The 21,226-nt window shown below is 39.4% G+C and overlaps 1 protein-coding gene across 2 annotated transcripts in view; it reads left to right on the top strand.

Annotated features, from left to right (window-relative positions):
• Positions 1-205: 205 nt before the first annotated feature.
• STAT1 (signal transducer and activator of transcription 1) overlaps positions 206-21,226 on the top strand; it is a 39,807-nt gene continuing 18,786 nt past the window's right edge. The window contains exons 1-14 of one of the 2 annotated variants that reach the window (XM_083372489.1): positions 206-283; positions 4,590-4,718; positions 5,548-5,692; positions 7,319-7,417; positions 7,678-7,767; positions 8,436-8,514; positions 10,335-10,426; positions 12,267-12,418; positions 12,695-12,853; positions 13,515-13,607; positions 14,520-14,579; positions 16,776-16,805; positions 16,896-16,986; positions 19,540-19,578. In XM_083372489.1, the coding sequence (XP_083228615.1) occupies positions 4,591-4,718; positions 5,548-5,692; positions 7,319-7,417; positions 7,678-7,767; positions 8,436-8,514; positions 10,335-10,426; positions 12,267-12,418; positions 12,695-12,853; positions 13,515-13,607; positions 14,520-14,579; positions 16,776-16,805; positions 16,896-16,986; positions 19,540-19,578 (1,257 nt within the window). In that variant the 5' untranslated portion in view covers positions 206-283; position 4,590. Of the gene's footprint in view, positions 302-4,589; positions 4,719-5,547; positions 5,693-7,318; positions 7,418-7,677; positions 7,768-8,435; positions 8,515-10,334; positions 10,427-12,266; positions 12,419-12,694; positions 12,854-13,514; positions 13,608-14,519; positions 14,580-16,775; positions 16,806-16,895; positions 16,987-19,539; positions 19,579-21,226 lie in introns of both variants that reach the window. The other variant, XM_083372490.1, reaches the window with a different exon arrangement.

Below are 21,226 nucleotides of genomic sequence, written 5' to 3'. Positions count from 1 at the left end.
TTGAGCGAGAACTCTTCCCTGGACTCAAAAACCTCCCCCTCCTCCTCCTCCTGCCGCCTCTTTATAGAAAACAGGGAGGAGGACACCTCCTCGTAACAGCCATTTTCCTTCAGCCAAGCTTCCGATTGGCTATTCCCTTAACTAGCTTGCCGCGGATTGGTGCGCGCCTCCTGTCGTGCTTTGCTACTTCCCGTTTAAAGGTACTTTCGTTTTAAAGAGAAAGCAAGGAGGTTGGGGGACGGTGCGGGATCTCCGGCTCTTTCGAAGGTTCTGAAAGCAACAGGTAGGGAGTCTGCCTTAAGTCGGTGTCCTCAGGCGGCATTTGTGCGGGAGACTTTGCATGCCTCCCTCCGAGATCTTCACGGGTTGCATTGAAGGACTGGAATTGTTGTTGTTGTTGTTTTAAATTTCCTCAAGCCTTCAGAATCCCATTGTCGGTCTCCAGGGGATGGTGTCTTTTTCGCTTAGGATTGCTAAACTTGTTATTTGTCAGGTGTGCTGTTGCAGGGTAGGGCAGGGGTGCAGCCTGGTGCTTGAATGCCGGCGGTGGAGAAGTCCGTTTTTACACGCCCGAGTTGAGACGCCTCCCTGCCAAACAGGGCAGAAGAATGGATCCCTTTGCCTTCGGTTCCCCGGGATTTTTTTTTTTTGCTCTTTGTTGTTAAGTCGTGTCCGGCTGTGATGCCGTGACCCTAGCACGCCAGGCTCCCCTGCCCTCCCCTATCTCCTGGAATTTGCCCAAATGTATGTTCGTTGCGTTGATGACACTTATCTAAACCAGGGGTCTTCAAACTTGGCCTTTTTATGACTTGTGGACTTCAACTCCCAGAATTCCTCAGCCAGCATGCCTGGCTGAGGAATTCTGGGAGTTGAAGTCCACAAGTCATAAAAGAGCCAAGTTTGAAGACCCCTGATCTAAACCATCTCATCCTCTACGGTGGACCCCTTTTTCTGTTTGCCCTCAAATCTTTCCCAACATCAGGGTCTTTCCCAATGAGCCCCTCCTGTCATTAAGTGGTCAAAGTATTTGAGCTTCAGTTTTAGCACCTGTCCTTCCAAAGAACAGTCAGGTTTGATTTCCTATAGGATTGACTGATTAGATCTCCTTGCAGTCTTCTCCAAACCCATAATTCAGTTTTTTTGGCACCCAGCCTTCCTTTTGGTCCAACTCTCACAGCCATGCATTATTATTTTTTTAATTTTTATAAATTTTTATTAAACAAATTTTAAATAAAAAAACAAGAACATTATTACAAAGTACTGAAAAGTGCATCAAATAGAAAAACACCAAGACATCCTAGATACCAAAAAAACAAAAACAACAACATTAGACAGGACCGGGGAGTGTAATACTACCCCAAATTTCTTTTTCTCGTGCCTCCTTAAGTAACACCAGCTGCCTGCAATTAGTGCAGGTTCGCATCCCACCAGGCTCAAGGTTGACTCAGCCTTCCATCCTTCCGAGGTAGGTAAAATGAGGACCCAGATTGTTGGGGGCAATTAAGCTAACTTTGTAATAATGCCGCTTGGGGGTTTGTGTGAAAGCCCTAATAAGCAGGCATATACATAAGAATGAAGGCTATTGCTAAGCACATTGGTTTGTGCTTAAATTGTAAGCCGCCCTGAGTCTTCGGAGAAGGGCGGGATATAAATGGGATTAAAAATAAAAATAAAAAATAAGTAACCTTTAATTACCAAATATTAGAAATCTATAATTGTATATATCTCCAAATTCTATACCTCAAATAAAAATACACAATCACCTGGTATTTCCCCCGTTGAGATTAAATATTCTATTTTGTAACCATGAATACCAGGAGTCCCAACTTTTATTGAAAAGTGATTCACTTTTCCCTTTGAGAATATATGTCATTCGAGGGATTTCCATCGTCTAAATCATACGTGCCGCTGTTGTAATATGTATTACTAGATACCAAACATTTTTGGGTACTTCTTGTGGCTTCACCCCCCAAGAGGAAAATAGCTCGGTCCAATTGAAGATCATATCCTGTTATTTGAAATAGCCAATTTTTTATATTGGTCCAGTAACGCCTAACCTTTGGACAAGTCCACCATTGATGGTAGAAAGTGCCCCTGGCAGAATCACATTTCCAACATTTGTCATTTGCATTGGGAAACATTTTTGAAATTCGTGCGGGAGCTAAGTACCATCTATACAACATTTTGTACATATTTTCTTTAAATGCCGTTGCTAACGTTAATTTTATATTTTTCTTCCAAATTTGTTCCCACTCTTCTAATTCTATAGTGCGACCAATATTTCTCCCCCAGGCAATCATTACGTCATTTATTGTTCCCCTTTCCATCCCATGGAACAAAAGTATGTCTTAGATATGTCTTAGATAAAAATTTAGCATCACTTCCCCATAAAATCTTGTCTAATTCTTGTGGGATTATATTGATTCCAAATTCCTGCTTATCCCTATTAAACCTTGAGCTTATTTGAGAATACGACCACCAATCCAACTCTATACCCCCAGAATGTAACTCCTCCCTGGATTTAAGATTGCCTCTCAGATCTATGAGATCTTTATACCTATAGTTTCTGTCTGGATTGTGTAACGTTGAATAAGTTACAGCTTCCAAAGGAGTAAACCAGCCAGGTATCTTTGTATAGATCCACCCTCTCACCATACGCCAAGAGTTTATCAATACATCCCTAATATAATGATTAGAGAAAACTTTATATTGACTATCCTTCCTTGGCCAGAAATAGACAGCCATGCATTATTACTACTGAGAAAACCATAGCTTGGTCACTATACGGACTTTTGTCAGCAAGGTGACATCTTTGCTTATGCGCTCTAGGTTTGCCATAGTTTTTCTCCCAAGAAGCAAGTATCTTTTAATTCCATGGTGGCAGTCGTCCTCTGAGTGATCTTAGAGCCCAAGAAAATAAAATGTTTTTTTATTTCCCCTACCTGAAATATTGGGTCACTTCTGGTGAACTGTTTAGTCCCAAGCTTAGTCGAGAGATTTTCATCAGGCTATCCTGCAGCTGAATTTTGCAGATTATTTTTGAAAGTGGCATTTTGAAAGAAAAAAACCAAACACAACCCAGCCATTTAGAATAATTTGGGAGAAAGCATTGTGGCATTTGGTGATCTTTAGGAGTAGCTACTAGGAGGAATCCAAAACCTGGTATTTGACTACAGCCTTTGCACTTAATGACTGTTGGACCAACTGGTTCCCCTTTGGCAGCTGTAATGATGGCTTGCAGCTTGTTGGAGTATAAATGGGTTTCTTGTTGTAGGGGGAAACATCGATACTTGAAGCCTGGCAGATGATTATAGTTTACATTGATATCCATATCTTTAATTCCCGAATACAGGTACTTCTCAACCATTTGATGTTACAATGGCATTGAAAAAAAGTGACTTATGACTGGTCCTTATACCTATAACCCATACAGCATCCCCACCATCACATGATCGAAATTTGAGCGCTTGGCAAACAGCATGTATTTAGGAGGGTTGCAGGATCCTGGGATGATTGATCATCATTTGTAACCTTCACAGTCGGCTTCTGGCCAGCAATGTCAGTGGAAGAAGCCAGATTGGCTTAAAGACTGCATGATACACTTAACCATGACAGAAAAGTTCATAAAATTGAGCTCCACTGCCTTGCTTAGCAATTGTCCCAATTGCGGGCATAAGTTGAGGACAGCCTGTAACTTGGTTCTTATGGCAGAGACTAATATAATGTGGTTTTCATTACAGGAACAGACCTTATCTGTATATAAGCAACAATGCATGCCATTGTTTAAATGTGTAATATATTAAACTAAAATTGATAAGGTTTGTATAGTACATAAAGCAAACTTCCTGGATGGATCAACCTGATATGACAAATATACCACAGTTTTGCTTCTGTAAGAATTTTGAGAACCAGCCTTCTAGAACCCTTTCTTCTGGTACTGATATGTAAAGCCAGACATTTTTTTTATATTTGATGCACTATAGTTTATATAAACCCTGAATCAATCATAGTCTGGGCTGCAGTCTGTGTTCTTGGGGTACACAGGAAATTGCATATAAACCTGAAACTCACGGCATGTTTTATCATTTATTCTACTTTTATTACACTGCATGTGGTTTGCAACCCTATTCTTGTAACTTTGACTTGGTCACATCTTTTCAAGTTTGAGTAAGGTTTGCACTTGGTCCACTGAGAATAACATTAGATTGATTGGATATTTAATAGTTATTTTTCCTGTATCTGATACTTCTCTTGTATTAATAAGAACTTTTAGAGCTAATTTGGTATCCTGAGTCCTCAAGTCTTTATTTCCAAATAGGCCACTTCTGGAAACAAATGGTGCTAGTAGTAATGTCCACTGACATCTCCCCCCCCTGTACACACACACACACACACACACACACACCAGTGGTTAACATTAATGAAAGAGAAAGAGAATTTGTGTGTTGGTATGGCATTGGGTAAATAAGAAAAGAGGAAATGTGCTTTCAGATAATGCATTTTATTAACTAACTGAATTTTTTACTGATTGCATTGAAGAATAAATAAGACCTATATTTAATTACATAATTGGACATTTGATTCCGCAGGATGAGTCAGTGGTGTAAACTGCAACAGCTGGATTCTAAATTCTTGGAACTTGTGCATCAGCTCTACGATGATAGTTTTCCTATGGAGATCAGGCAATACTTGGCACAGTGGCTAGAAAGCCAAGATTGGTAAGAGTCTCAATTTGTGGAAGATATCCAAAAATACTGTAAGGCTATGATTCTAAGCAGGAGCAGAGTGCAGTCAGCAATCATGAGAATTATTTCTCTCAAATCTAATGGAACTTTGGCTGAATCGTTGGCTGAGGAAGTAAATTCCATTGGATTATGCAGTCTCGTATTTTATATTCTTAAACAAAATATTGTAAATGAAATGGGAAGCTACCTCCTTAATCTCATAACAGCACGTAACAAAAATTCTGAACCACGCACATGTTGAGGAAAGTGCTCAGCATGAGCAGCTGGTATAAATCAGCATTTTGTTTTACTTGAGAAGTCTTAATGTGCAGAGCAGCATATTTAAAATAAATCTTATTCAGTTACACTGCAATTCCACCTTAACCCTTGGACTTCTTTGTGGCTTATCCGGTATTTTAGAATTTGTCTTGAGTTACAGTTTGCGCATGCAATTCCTATTCATAGGCAAAACTCCAAATTCTTATCTTAACAATGCATAAAAATACAGCCATAATCAAAGCGAAAAATGTACGTGCAACTGAATTGGAATGTCCATCGTGATACTTCTCCTCCGTTGCGGCTCAACCAGCTGGTCTGTTATTGGCACAGCAGCCCATATTGTTCAGGTGTATTCATTATGGGTTCCCCTGCCAGGTGTAGAGTACTTTGGGGACTATTGGAAAGTTGGGTCAGTTTGTGACTGCTAAGCAAAGCGGAATGGCAAAGAAAAATAAATTGGGTTTTTGAAGCATGTTGGGGCTTGTGCAATATAAAGAGATGGAAGACATGCGAATGCTATTGTTTTGCCTGCTTCCTCTTCCAGGGACCATGCTGCTGAAGATTTTTCAATGGCTACGTTGCTCTTCCAGAATCTCCTGTCACAACTGGATGATCAATATAGCCGTTTTACCCAGGAAAACAATTTTTTATTGCAGCACAACATCAGAAAGAGTAAACGAAACCTCCAGGTCAGTGTACAAGAGCACTTTCTAATTTGCCTTTGTGAAAGTATCTTAGAATACTTCTGTCTGGTAGCGTGTGGATTGTTTCTACAATGTAATGAAAGGAAAGGGACGCGGTGGCTAAGTGTAGCCCGTCACTATCTTTCATATATTATGGCTCCATTTCTTCATACAGGAGCATCCCACACACAAAACCATTCCAACTATATAGGCGATTTTTTAGCAATTCCCCTTCAATCCCACCAGCCTGAGATGCACCAAGAGGCTTCTAACAGGAAGCTAAACTACAGATGATCTTATTGATTATTGGACGCGGTGGCTCAGTGGGTTAGGACGCTGAGCTTGTCGATCAGAAGGTCGACAGTTCGGCAGGTCGAATCCCTGAGTGCCGTGTAACAGAGTGAGCACCTGTTACTTGTCCCAGCTTCTGCCAACCTAGCAGTTCGAAAGCACGTAAAAATGCAAGTAGAAAAATAGGGACCACTACAGTGGGAAGGTAACAACGTTCCGTGAGCCTTTGGCGTCTAGTCATGCCAGCCACATGACCACGAAGTTGTCCTCGGACAAGCGCTGGCTCTTCGGCTTTGAAACTGAGATGAGCACCAGCCCCTAGAGTTGGAAACGACTAGCATGCATGTGCGGGGAAAACTTTACCTTTACCTTTAATGAAAGGAACCTTTTTTTAAAAAAAACTCTTGCTGTGCCATCCTAAGCAAACTTTAATGACCCCCTCAAATGAGACCTTCCCTTCCCACACTCATTTCATCTCCACCCAATTCTTGTTAGTTTTGTTCCTATTGTAGCTACTACCTTTTCTATCATTTTTCCTGGAAGAAGAAAGGGAACGTGTGTGTTCATTATAGTTGTTAGCTTCTCGTCTTTCGTGTTTAATCCTTTTATGTCATTTTTGTCTGACATCTTTTGGAGTGTGGCTTAATAATAATAATAATAATAATAATAATAATAATAATAATAATAATATAATAAAGTTGGAAGGGACCTTAGAGGTCATCTATTCCAACCCCCTGCTCAGGCAGGAAACCCTATACCATTTTGAACAATTGGCTGTCCAGTCTCTTCTTAAAACCTTCCAGTGTTGGAGCATTCACAGCTTCTGGAGGCTTCTAATAACCGTATCTCCATGTGTGATACACACACATCTATTATTATTATTATTATTATTATTATTATTATTATTATTATTATAATTCCAGCTGGAGTGGCTGGACGGTGGGAGGCTAGATCTTACACAGGGCTTTTGTCTGTATTAATTTTTTCTGGTATGGCGGACACACTCCTTTTTCAGCTTTAAACGTGAGGAGCTCCTTTATTTATTTATTTATTTAATAAACGCAGTAACAGAAAGCAATTCAAAGCGCACACGTGCATTTCTTGGTATGCAGCAGTTGAATATCACATACCACTTCGGAGGTTGAAGGATGTCTTAGCTTAGAAGTAAAAAAGGTGGCACTAGGGTTTACAGATATGTGATTTGTAATAGAATTCTGACTCCCATTTCTTTAATGGAAATAAATAATGGAAAGTGTAGGATAGAGAGATGGTAGTCTGGGGTAGTGAGCATATTGGAAAAATATTGGAAGTCCCTCACTTATATTTTATGCGATGATCCAGAATACTTTTGTGGAAGACCCGATGTATATGGCCATGATGATCTCCAAATGTCTCCAGGAAGAAAGGAAAATCCTGAAATCTGCAGAGTCCACAGATCAGGTCAGTTATCCTCTGTAAGCTGGGAAAACAGCATCTTGTGTTGAACATTGTTCAGCCTCTGCATAGATCATGGACTTCAGTTTCAAATTTTAACGTGTCTACCCAAGTTAGCATTTTCTCAGAATGGAAAGCAAAGAATTAACCTAAGAAAGGTCATGAAATATTCCTGCTGTGGTGGTTTTCCTTTTTTTTGGGGGGGGGGGAATGCTACATTGTGATACATTTCTTTCTTGATTCTTTTCCTTCATTTCAAATTCTAGATGCAAACGGACAATGTGCAAAATACTGCGGGGCTGGGCAAAGTGAAAGAGATGGATGCAAAAGTCACAAATGTGAAGGATCGTGTCATAGTAAGTTAAAAGAGTTGGCACTTGGAAATGTTTTATTGTTAGCTACATCATAACCCAAAAGGGAACAACACATTGTTGGTTCAGATGCACAGATTGGGGAATGTGCAAAGATAAGCTACATTTGAAGAAGGATTGGGTGGTTGAGTGGGAGCAATGGACAGGTTGTGGTCTCCCAATGCTGTTATCAAAATCTTGCTATTGTCACATGACAAAACGTTGAATAGTCATCGTTATTTTTTGTTTTTAGCACCAGTTGATTGTGGGACACTCATAGAGGTAGGAAAGGGTTTTATATATATAACATAGCTTTCTCCAGCCTGGTAAACTTAGTTGATGCCTGTTGCAAGGTCTTGAACTAAATCTATCAAAATCTCACTGCAAATAGTTGTTGATATTTAGACAGCAGGTTTCTATTCCTGACTATTCCAGTGAATATTCTGGCTTAATTGGGACAAAGGACATTTTTGTTCATATCTACTACTATGTTAAGCCTGAAAATTCACTGGTCAACCTTTGGTCATATTTTTGGCTCAACCTATCTTAGACTTAATCGTAAAGATAAAACAGTAATGTAATGAAATGAATCACTGAAATAATTACATTTGCTTCTTTTCATAAATACCATTTGCATTAAGCAGTTTTGAATGATGAGGTTATTTGTTTTCTAGGAAATAGAGCAAATGATAAAAAATCTTGAGGATCTTCAAGATGAATATGATTTCAAATGTAAAACCTTTCAAGCCAGAGGTGAGAATTCAGTTTCTAGCTATTTTTAATGAAATCTATTGTTTTCTATTTAGACATTGTTCCCTGATGATGAAAACGTGGCCAGTTGAGGCTCAGTTGAAGTCTTAGTCTGTTAAAAAATTGGTTAGAGACTAGATTTCCATTTTGTGAATGTTCAGTACAAATATTAAGATCTGCTGGTGCTCATCTCACTCCAGATCATCCTACCCTCACTTGGTTCCCCTCTATATTCACTTGTGTTGGATTGCAACTCCCATCCTTTTCCCAGCCTATGTTACCTGGGGATAGATTGGCTGAAGAAGACGAAACAAATTCCCAACATTTTGCTTTGAGCTTAGAACGAAACAACTCAAAAATGGAATGTTTTGAGTGTTCTCTGTTCAAGTAGAATGAAACTTGAATTGTTCTTAATGCTCTTTGATGGAGAATTTCAAACCAGCTTTTCATTTATTTTTCATCCTAAGCTCAAAGCAAACAATGGAAGCAGGAGCTAAGCTCCTTTTGTTGAATGTTTTCATTCTTTAAATAGATCCCAGCAAGCAGTTAGAGTTGCTGTAAAGCAGTTTACATACTAGCTGTCAATCCTGGTTGTAAAATCAGAAATCAGTCCAAACAGCTTCACTGGTGCTACCCGAGCCAAGCCAAAGTACCATTCAAAGTTACGGCATCCGTTCTCTCATCAAAGCCCCAGAGGTTTTCATGCAGGATAACCAGGTTTTTGTTAATATAAAACAGGCAAAAGAATCCCCGCACAAAGAATGAGCTACCAAAAGTTGATCCAGCAGGGCCTAAGCCTTTTGAATAGTATTGAATTCAGCAGTTCCTGGTGTTCCATCTCCCTCTAGTTTCTGCAGCTTGGGATTTTGCTGGGATCTGTTGATTAGCTCCCATCATTACCAGGTGAAAAGGTTCTTTGCCTCCTGGGCTCCCAGGATGGGAGACATTGCATCTCCATCCTGGTTTCAGCTGTCAGAATCCATGGGACCTGGCCTTTTGTTGCTCATTTTAGGCCTTGGATCTTCAGTGTTCGGAATACAATATTCTTCAGTCAGATCCTCTTCTGAAGAAGATCACACGTCTGATGATTTTGCAGATCATCAATATCTGAAGTGATGCAAGTTGACTTTTCCTTGGCCTAGATTCAAGTATATTTTCCCCCTAATGCTTTGCTTTTGTACGCAGACATTCCTAGTGTCTTGTCCTTTGACCGGGTAAGCCTTGTAGGTAGTCCTTGACTTTCGGCCATTCGTTTAGTGCACGTTAAAAGTTGATAATGATGCTGCAATCAGCCCTTACACTTAAACCATCACAGCATCCCTGCGGTCGCACAATTGTGATCTGGGTGCATGGCAGTCCTAGCTCATATGACAATTGGGAGTATCCTGCAGTCACATGATCGTCATTTGCAACCTTCCCAGCCAGCTTCCGACAAGCAAAGTCAATGACAAAGCTGGCAAGAAAGGTTACAAATTGCAGTTTCATGATGTCTCATGTAAACACTGGCAAAAAAGGTAAAATTGTATCTGGTCATGTAATGCCTCACTTAATGATCATATGTTTGACGTATCTTCTGGTTCCAGTTGTCTTGACTACCTGTAGAAGCTTTCTTCATACTCCTGGTTAGCAAAGGCAAGAGGGGGGACATTCCTAGTTATCTAGTATTTTTCTTTTAGGGATGAATGAAATATGCAGGATAAGAATCCAGATATCATCTTTTTATCCCGGAGAAGACTTTGATATTGTTTTTCGGATGATTTACTTTCTGTAATTTTAAATACAAAAGACACTTGACAAGAGTTTTGGCATGATCTCTTTTGCAGATTGTGAACCCAACAACATGACCCAGGATGACTATAAAAAAGAAAAAGTACAGCTCCACACCATGTATTTGCAGCTTCACAATAAAAGACAGGTGATTCAGCTAGCTTTTTTGGAGAGCTGTGACTGTCTAAATTAGTAGGCACTTTGTGATAGATGTCAATCTATCATGAGCTTTGGAAGTCACTGGGTGCCTCTAAAGCATCCGTTGCGTCTCGGTTCAACCTAAGCAGCTTTGGGAGAGGATATATAGTATTATGATTGTCACCTTCAGCTATAGGAAAAAGAGGCCATATACACCCAATGAAATTCATTTGGAGGTGAATGCCACGGAGTAACAGGGTTCTTTTTGAACTGAAGTCAACCTTGTTTTTACAAGGGTGGCAATTGGCACAAACCACTGGAGGCCTTTCTTTACTATTTACAATGAGGGCTTTTATCACAAGTATTAACATAGTTTTGATGTTGTTATTAAAAGTTTTGGTGATAACCGTTGGTCACCCGGTATGAGTTTTTTCATCCTAGGTCTCCCTCCTAGGTCTCCCTCTAGTTCTCCTGCTAGCGATTTTGCTTCCTTCCCCCTCTTATTCCAGCTCTCCCCCTCTTCTGAGTTTAACAAGAAAGAAAGTAAAAGGGATGGGCTGGAATTGTACTGTCATGTGCTTGGCATGGCTTGACCTTCTGCTCAGCAGAACATCTGCTTCTCCATTGAGGAAAGAACTTCTCTCGGGGTCTTCTGCCTAATCCTTCCTTCCCTTTTGGAGTGGGGCTTTTGTCCCTCGTCTAGGTCTTCACTTTTTGAAGCCATCTGTGGATCTTTGTTCCCCCTTCCCAACCAGGAAATAGCAACTACTTCTCAGTCTTAACTTCCTTCTAGCCACTTGCTTCACTCCATGCAGTCCTGTCGTCTCACTCCAATTTTTAGCCAGCAACATGTTCCCCAGCGTCTGAGAAAGGTGGCTGTTCTAGAGATCTAGTCCCCAACACCTATATACCAGGCTTGACCGCTGGGACTTAGCACCTCACCAAAGGGGGAAGGAAGCAAAATCGCTAGCAGCAAGATTGGTTGATCAGCCCTTGTGAGAGAACAGCTGCTGTTCAAGGCCAGCACTAAGTAGCTTCTCCCCTTGTACTCTCTCAGGCCAACAAATCAGCAGCCATATCAGGCCATTAAAATCTATATGCCACCCTTGCTGTTCTCCAGTTCAGTGTAGAGGGTAAGTTGCCCTTGACAGAGATAAGCCAGATCCATTACCAAAGCAACAAGTGGAAAAACATGGCTTAAGTCAAAAACAAGCAGAAGATAATGTGAAAGCAGTTCAGGCGGTCAGTACCTTATTTCACTTGAAAATAGGGGTGGGGCAATAAAGCTCAATCAAACTTACAGTATTCTATTAACGATAGCTAGTATTTTAAAAAAATAGTATAGCCTTCCTGTGGAGTTGATTTCTTGCTTTACTTAGTGGGGCTGACAAGTAGAAATTTAACAGTCACTCATTTAGGCTTCCCCCTGACTTCCATTCCTGCCTTATTGATGTCACTGCTCTGTGACTTTTAGCTGCCACATCTTAAAAAAAATAAAAGGCTCCTTACTTTGCAGGTAGACCTTTAGTTCCTCTTGTTTGTTTGTTAGTATTCCACAATTCAGTCAAGAACTTAGAAGGTATACATAGTGCTTCTTGTGTTATTTCCACATAACAGTCCTATCAAGTAGGATTGAATCTGCAACCTGCCTTTTGGATGCATTTATTACAGCACAAGTATGTTCTTTGGCTCAAAACCTCAACATCCCCCCTGTATTCTAGCAAATTCCCACATGTGAATGTTAGAGCTCTTCATTTTTTTTAACTGAAGAGATACATTTCTTGACATTTCAAATTGATCTAAAATGTCGAGTAATAGCTTGAATATGCTTCTTATTGGATTCTCTCTAGGATGTTCTGCACTTGATATCCTCTTCGTTGCCTGTGATTGAAAATACCCAAAATGCTCTGATAACAGAAGAGCTGGTTGAATGGAAGCGTCGACAGCAGATTGCTTGTATCGGCGGCCCACCCAACGCTTGTCTAGATCAGCTTCAAAGCTGGTAGGTCTCTGAAGCACAGCAAGCGCAATCAGGAATTTTCAGAATGAATTCAACCAGAAGGGGGAAAGTACCTGAACATTTTTATATAAAACTACCCAAGGATTCCAAGGTCCAAACAGTTATATGTTTGATTCTAACATGCCATGAATGTTCTGAGGCACAGGCCTCAAGAGCCTTGTGAAATTTTGCCCCTAAACAGTTAAGACTGCTGGTTTCTTTGCTCGGTACCCCAAGGAGAAATGTAACAATCTTCACATACAATCATTGTAATGATAGGTTTACTACAGTGGCTGAGAGTCTTCAGCAGATTCTTCAACAGCTTAAAAAACTCGAGGAGCTGGAGCAGAAATTCACCTATGAAGCTGATCCTATTACCCAACAGAAGAAAGGGCTGTATGATCGGACATTAAGTCTCTTCAAGCAACTCATTCAAAGGTGTTTTTTTCTCTCGTGTTCCTCATTTAGAAAAGTATATACGTTGTATTTCATCTTTCCATCCCAGCTGAAGAATCTATCCCTTTTCTCTCATCTTGCTGATTAAATTATTTGGTTGAAATGTGAGCAGTCGCGTGATTCCCAGAAAGTCTGTGTGGAACTCTAGTGAAATAAGTTTTGTTTGAAATCATGCAGTTTTGTTTAAATTAGTTTAAATTTTTAGTTTTAAATTTCAATTTAAAAGGATATCTACTACTGTCAGTGGTTTCCTTGCAAACTACAGAGAGCCTTCAAAATCTCAAAAGGCTAGAAAAAAAATGCCAAAGAATTGTGATGGGACGGACCAGGCTTCCCCAACCTAGATAAAAATTTGTGTATTGAGAAAAGGTTGGTTTAGAGAACTATGGAACTGTATTAATACAACTCGATTTTAAATTATATTTTTTATTTTTAACTATTTAGATATTATTGTTTATAAATTTTGTCCATAGCATGCTAGGTGTCTGTTTCAAATAATTTGAAAATAAAACCTTTTGCCTCTTTTTTTTAAAAAAAAAATGATCATATTTGCATTATGGAAGATTGAGGATTTGTTCATTTTTGGCATAATGTTCTGTTCCCCTTTTGAAACAATTCAACTGTCCATTTTTTTTATATCCAGCTCCTTTGTTGTAGAAAGGCAGCCTTGCATGCCTACTCATCCTCAGAGACCATTAGTTCTGAAGACTGGAGTGCAATTTACAGTAAAGTTGAGGTAATTTGTTTTATACCTGATATGATTAATGTATGGTGGTTTTCTAAGAACTTTAAAGGAGGTGATTAATTCCAAACTAAAGGAAAGGGGGGGGGGGAAACCTCCCTGAAGTCAAGTTTGATCCATGCAGGTTTACAAAAATGATTTGCCACTGCTTTCTTTCAGAATATTTTTATGATTTCCTGGTTTAGCCAGTTAGGAAGAAAAATATGCCACATCTTAACACACTGAAGAAAAAGTGTTTCTCAATAGAATATCATTTTAAATTGAATTGCCAATATTTTAAAACATATTAATATCCTTAAATTACCTACATTTACTTAGATGTAGATTTTGCTGTATTCTGCTGTTTCTGCTATTGAAGCTATTAAATGTCCCAAGTTCTGATTCTTAGGTTAATTTCATGATTGGCTCCATATCTCAAGAAGAGATATGTCATAGATTTTAACTTGGAATCACAAAGGCTGGATTTTACAAAACACATGAAACCCAGATGAAACATATTATGGCTTAGTATGATATGTGAACCCTTATCCATGTCATGGGATACAATTCTGCAACTATTTACATGGGAACAACACTTTATTATTATGTACTAGTTGCATGTAGGATTGCATTTAATGAATGTGCAGAGCCCTTAGCCATGCTAGCTCAAACTAGGATTGGCTCCTGCAATTGTCTTATAAGTGGAACCCTTTCAAAATTTTAGGTTGGTGTGTACATTGTGATTTTTCAATTAAGTGGTGCCTCCTCTGATGACAGATGCTTCTTTTAATCTTGTAGGAATTTGAGCAGTGTGGGAGGGATACGCAAGGAAAATGCTTTTCTTGAAGCGCTTAAGGAATGTGAAGATCATCAAGACAAAAAAAGTATTTTTTCTTTATTCTTAACCTGTGTTGCTTGAATTTCCAGATTGCTGGTGAAACTTCAAGAGCTGAATTACAAATTGAAAGTGCAAGTTCAGTTTGATAAGTAAGTGATGTGTTATCACTCTTCAGATGAATGGTCACCGATCTTGACTTCCACACTTACAGTAGATGACTTTTACTTTAGTCCTCTTCTATGCTCTATTGCAACATCTGTCTGGCAGTTAGATAACTCTCATGATTTCCATTTCTTACAGTTGTAGAGTTTTTATTTATTCTGTTACTGTAACTAAACTTCTAGTTACCTGCTTTCTTTGGTTGCTCACAAAGGGTAAATACTATTAATTTATTTTTTTACACAAGAGAATTGGAGAGAAAGTCTTGAATACAGTATGAGGATTAGTAATGAGCTTTGAGATCATCTAGTGCGCTCTGCGCTCAGTTAAGGAATCCAGTACTACGGCATCCTTGAGAGATGGTCCTCCAGCCTCTGTTTAAACACATTTAGGAAGGAACTATTAGTCTTATTAACTCTCAAGGCGTTGCTGAACAGCTCTTAACATTTTTCCTGATGTCCTTTCAAAATGTGATTCCCCATTGCTTAAAATGAAAACAAAACATTTCTGACAGCTATGGCGTCACGAGCCCATTACTTTGAAGAAACATGCATTTACATATGCTTGGAAACCAAATGGAAATAGTATTTCACTCATTGATGTAAGTCATAATTACAGACCCTGCTGCTTTCATTCTGATTGCAGTGAGCTAAGGAGCAAAAAAGGCAACCCAGAATAAGTGAAGAGGGTTGAAACAGAGGTCCTACCTCTCACTTCTATTTCACCTGTCAAAATATACTTATTCACAAACTACAAGAAATTCTTGTTAACATCCACTCATTCAGCACTTGGTCAAAGTTATAAGGACATTAAATGAGGGGTACATAATGGCCAGTCCTCGTACTTGCAGCCAAGGCAGTGTCTTGCGAATCCATAATGACCATTTGCAATCTTCCTTGTCGACGTCTGACAAGCAAAGTCCATGGGGAAGGAGGGAGGAGGTCACAAGTGGTGATCCCATGACAAGGGATCCTGCAGCTGTGCAGAAATTGCCTAACTACAGCAACTGGGACTGCTGTTGCAAGTTGACCCAGTCATATGAGGTTGCACCTTAATGTGTTGCCTAACGGCAGAGTTCCTGATCCCAATGACCATTGGTAAGCGGGACTACTTGTGCTTCATGTGTAAGTTTTGCTGTGATTATTTATTTGGTGAAAGAAATAACAATCAGTTGACTTTGGGTGCTTAACAATGAAGTGATGGGCAATCTCTGAATGAAAATACTCTCCCAAACCAGCATATCATAGTGAAAAATGGCTACCCAGTCCCTCATCTCAAATTTAAAGCCGTCTTGAAAAACAATCTTCAGGTTTTCTGGGCTATCAAGACTGTACTCGGGGCAACAAGTGCCATCATGTTGAACCCACAGAGCACCCTGTTCTCTGACCCATCCCTGTTTCACCTTGCAATGCTAGGATCTTAAGGAAGATCTCAAGCTTCTTCAAGGGGTCTACAACAACTCACTCTGGCCAACTCGCAGCGACCAATTCACCACAGTCAATCTGTAGCCAACTCGCCGCACGGCCAATTCGCCATGGAACAATTCGCCATGGCCAACTTGCCACAGGACAAGAGTTACACTAATATTGAAGAAATAGTGGAATAGAATCATTAAAGAAAGGCTGCCAAAGAAGGGAGAAAATGAAATGTGAATGAAAAAAGATGAAATAATTTTACAATTGAATTGTTCCATAACGAGTTGTCCTGTGGCGACTGTGGTGAGTTATCCTGCAGTGAGTTGTCCCATTCCATCTTCAGGATGGGCAGAATAATTTGGAATAAGCCCATTCCTGTTTGGAGAATATATAAATACATAATGGGCCAGTCAGTTACTTGCATTAATAGCAATTCGTTAATTTATTCAAAAGTAACCACACTCGGTATTGGTCGTCAAATGCTTCAGAAATGACCCTTGTAGAAGTGAAAGAGGCTCCAACTTCACAACAGGCTTTTAAGTGAAAATGATGCATGAACAGGCTTACAGAAAACTGTAAAATTGCAGATTTCCCAGTGTCCTTAATCTGAGCAGCTGAGTGTAAAACGAAATTTTTTTTCCAGATTACATAGAGATAACTTGATAAACAGTTTAATGGAACAAATTTTGGGAGAATGTAGTGGTATAATTGTGAAATCCCCAATAGAAAGATTGTCACTGGTAAACTGACCTTTTTTCTTTTCTTTTGCAGAGATGTGGGTGAGAAAGTCACGGTGAAAGGGTATGTTCAGTCGGTTTGTGCCTGTTCTTGCATTTTTTGTTAAATATCAAAGAAGGTTGTGTCATTTGTTTTTATTGTTCTTCTTTACAGATTTAGAAAATTTAACATCTTGGGAACAAATACCAAAGTAATGAATATGGAAGAGTCAAATGGGAGCCTATCAGCAGAATTTAGACATCTGGTGAGGTGTCTGTGGCATCTGTGTGTGATTTGATAATGCTGAAGTTGTAAAGCTATTTAAACTTTTTGAAGCCTATCCCAATCTGTAGACTCTGGGTAGCACTGAGCAGAGTAGTAATACAAATCTAGAGAGAAATGGCAACAAGAAATAAAAAAACGTAATAAGAAAAAGAATACCCCCACCATGTTCTCCACTAAAACAGCCAACTCCAGTTGAAAGAGCACTTTATTCTAGTGATTCCTGATTGAGACAAGGATGTCAATTTATAGTACAGATGGTTCTCTGATCATGATTTCCACTCATGAGGACATGGGTGAGACGTTCGTGATTAAGAGCCGTGGTGGCGCAGTGGTTAGAATGGAGCATTGCAGGCTAATTCTGCTGACTGCCAGCAGTTCTATTCTCATTGGCTCAAGGTTGACTCAGACTTCCATCCTTCCAAGGTCGGTAAAATGAGGGCCTAGATTGTTGGGGGGCAAGATGCTGACTCTGTAAACCACTTAGAGAGGGCAGTAAACCGCTGTGAAGCGGTATATAAGTGAGTGCCATTGTTATTAAGATTTGGGTTTTGCTCTGTCTCATACAACTTTGAATAGAGATAACAGTTCATCCTTCTTTGAATGGACTCAAAGATTCAAGTTCTCTCTGCACTTTTGTCATTCTTCCGTTCGTCCTGCTTTAGTCTTTGTACTTTTTACCATTTTGTAGAATTAGATCCAGAGTGAACATTTTACAATTGAATCCTGCTTCCTTGAATAGTGATCTAATAACGGGGATTAATTTGGTTCAACATTCGTTGTTTGTTGAATCACATCCACTCTTGTATTATAATCTGTAGTAGTACTAGTATCATTATAGTAGATGTTTTACTTTTTAAAGTAATCAGTTGTAAACTACTGCATTAGATTAAAAATGTCATAACGTGATTCTCTTAGCAATTTATTAGTTATTGGACACGTTCACAGATTTTTTCCAGTAGTCTGTCAAACCTTTGGGAACATGTATTGCCTGGGGTCTGAAATGCATACTATTTATCTTTAAATCATTCTCTAAATGAAAGTGTCTTTCATTCTTTTTGATAATTTACAAATCTGTTGTAGTTTAGAGATAGGTTGAAGTAAAACCGAAAGGTTATAAAGGTATATTATTGGAGTCTATGCACAGATAATCAAATCACTCACATTTTCTATATCATGACTTTAAAAATACTTAGCTGGTCTAACATTTACAAGCAAAAGGGATAGCTGAGATAATAAATTCTAGTTAAATGCTCCTGTAGTCTTTTTAGCTGTTGTGCATAATTCATGTCTCGTGTGTGACAGCCCATTTATTTAATTTATATAGCTGCCCATCTTACTTTTATGTGACTTGAGGCAGCTTACAGTAAAAAACAACATAAATAAATATATATATATGTGTATGTGTATATGTATATATGCATATGTGTGTGTGTGTGTGTGTATATATATATATATATATATATGGATCTTTGGTTATTCGGGTTTTTTCCTGCGTGATGATGACGGATGGGATTCCGTCGAAACGTCGCTCCTACACCTTTAGTTCTACGCGGGGAAAAAACCCGAATAACCAAAGATCCACATACGAACACCCGCGAAAACCATATATATGTATATGTATATGTATATATATATGTATATCTATCTATCTATCTATCTATCTATCTATCTATCTATCTATCTATCTATCTATCTATATATATATATCTATATATATATATCTATATCTATCTATCTATCTATCTATCTATATATTTGTTTTCGTAGATTCTCGCGGGTGTCTGTATGTGTAGATCTAGAGTCTCGGGTTTCTTCCCGCGTTCCTTTCATCTTCAGAAAGTTGTGGCCACAACTTTCTGAAGATGAAAGGAACGCGGGAAGAAACCCGAGACTCTAGATCTACATATCTATATCTATATATCTATATATCTATATATCTATATATCTATATATCTATATATCTATCTATATATGTAGATCTAGAGTCTCGGGTTTCTTCCCGCGTTCCTTTCATCTTCGGAAAGTTGTGGCGACGTTTCGACGAAATCCCATCCGTCATCATCAGGCCGGAGTGTTCCTCCTGCATATATATATATATATATATATATATATATATATATATATATATATATATATATATATATATATATATATATATATATATATATATATAATGCACAGGCAGGCATGATCTAAACTTTCAGGAGATGGTCTTTAACCCAGATCCAGCACCACCACCAGGGTTGAACATATTTATCCTTTGAGATGAAGTGCAATCTTTTTGAAAAGAATCTGCTTCACTAATATTATTTGCCAGTTCAAATAGTGAGAATGTGAGTTACTGTCAGGATACTTCACATTCTTCTCTCTGCAGTTTAAATGATTTGAAAACCAAAATCTCCACAATACACTTTTATAATACCAATAATCAATCAGATCATCTGTAGTTTAGCTACACTGAGTAGGAAGCTTTTGAACCATACATCGAAAGCTCGAGTGGTATGTGGTTTAACCAAATTCTCTTCTTTTGTAGCAATTAAAAGAGCAAAAGAACGTTTCAAGAACTAATGAGGTAAGGAAAATATGTCTTAGCACTTCAGTGAATGTGTATAGCTTATTTAAAAAATCCTAAATCAGAATTCTGTGTTTTAGATTTCCACACTGCAGAACCAATAACCACATCACTAATTGTGTAATAGCAACAGATTCACAGGTTCTTGCTTTTCAACCTTTCACGTACAACAATTGGCAACTTTTAAGACTTGTGGACTTCAACTCCCAATTTCTCAGCCAGCCATACTGGCTGGAGAATTCTGAGAGTTGAAGTCCACAAGTCTTAAAAGTTGCCAAATTTGGAGACCCCAATGCAGAATAAGGATTTACCGTATTTTTTGGATCATAAGACGCACTTCCCCCCCCCAAAAGGGGGGGAAAACGAGGGTGCGTCTTATGGTCCGAAGGTGATCTGTATGGCCAGTCCCAACCTCTGCAAGTGGAAAGCAAGGGAGATTGCCAGGAGCACGAATCGACACGTCCTGAGAAATACCGATCTTGCGCTCCTGCAATCTCCCTCGCTCAGTTTCAGCTTCCCTTGCTACAAGAGAGAGCAAGCTGAAACAGAGCGAGGGAGATTGCCAGGAACGCGAATCGGTTGATCTCGCGCTGCTGCAATCTCCCTCGCTCCATTTCAGCCTGCTTTCTCTTGTAGCAAGGGAAGCTGAAACCGAGCGAGGGAGATTGCAGGAGCGCGTGATCAGCCGATTTGCGTTCCTGGCAATCTCCCTTGCTCCGTTTCAGCTTGCTTTCTGCAAGAGAAAGCAGGGCCGCCTCTGCGGGTACTGCTCTAACGCGGAGAGGGAGAGGCCAGTCCCCAAGTATCATTGATAGATCTTCCTCAACTTTCCCCCGGTGCTTCATGAAGAGTTAAGTGAGTGTCAGGTTTCTTGGTAAAAATGGATTTGGAAGGAAGGAAGGAAAGAAATGACAATGGGAGGGAGGGAATGAGGAAAGGACAAAGAGGGAGGGAAGGAAGAAAGGAAAGAAGGAAGGGACAATGGGAGAGGGAGGGAGAGAGAAATAGAGAGGGGGAGAGAAAGAAATAGGGAGGGAGAGAAAGGGAAGGAGAGAAGGAGGAAGAAAGGGAGGGAAATGGAGATAGAGAGAGAGAAATGGAGAGAGAGAGAAAGGGAGAGAGAGGGAGAGAAATTAAATTAGTAACATGATTGTTACAGTAAGTGAATCTGGTTTCCCCACTAACTTTGCTTGTCAGAAGGTTGCAAAAGGCGATCACATGACCCTGGAACAATGTGACCATCATAAATATGAATCGATTGCCAAGCATCCAAATGTAAATCACATTATCCTGGGGATGCTGCAACAGTCATAAGTGTGAAAAATGGTCATGTCACTTTTTTCAGTGCCATCGTAACTTTGAACAGTCACTAAGTGAATCGTTGTAAGTCGAGGACTACCTGTACTTTATCATTTTTTTCCTTTTTTGGGGGGTGTCAAGTTTTTGACACTTTGCTGGGCGACTGGTGGTACTCGGACATTGCCTTGTCCTAAAAGTGGTACAATGGATGAAAAGGTTGAAAAGCCCTGTTTTAGTATACCGGTACTATTTGGTTCAGAATATTTTTTTCCTTGTTTTCCTGCTCTAAAAACTGGGTGCGTCTTATGGTCAGGTCTTATGGTCCGAAAAATACGGTAATCTTTTGGTT

This window comes from Vipera ursinii (genome assembly GCF_947247035.1).
Source record: "Vipera ursinii genome assembly, chromosome: 1".
Taxonomy (NCBI): Eukaryota; Metazoa; Chordata; class Lepidosauria; order Squamata; family Viperidae; genus Vipera; species Vipera ursinii.
The sequence above is the reverse complement of the archived record's forward strand: the minus strand, read 5'-3'. Positions and strand labels throughout refer to the sequence as shown.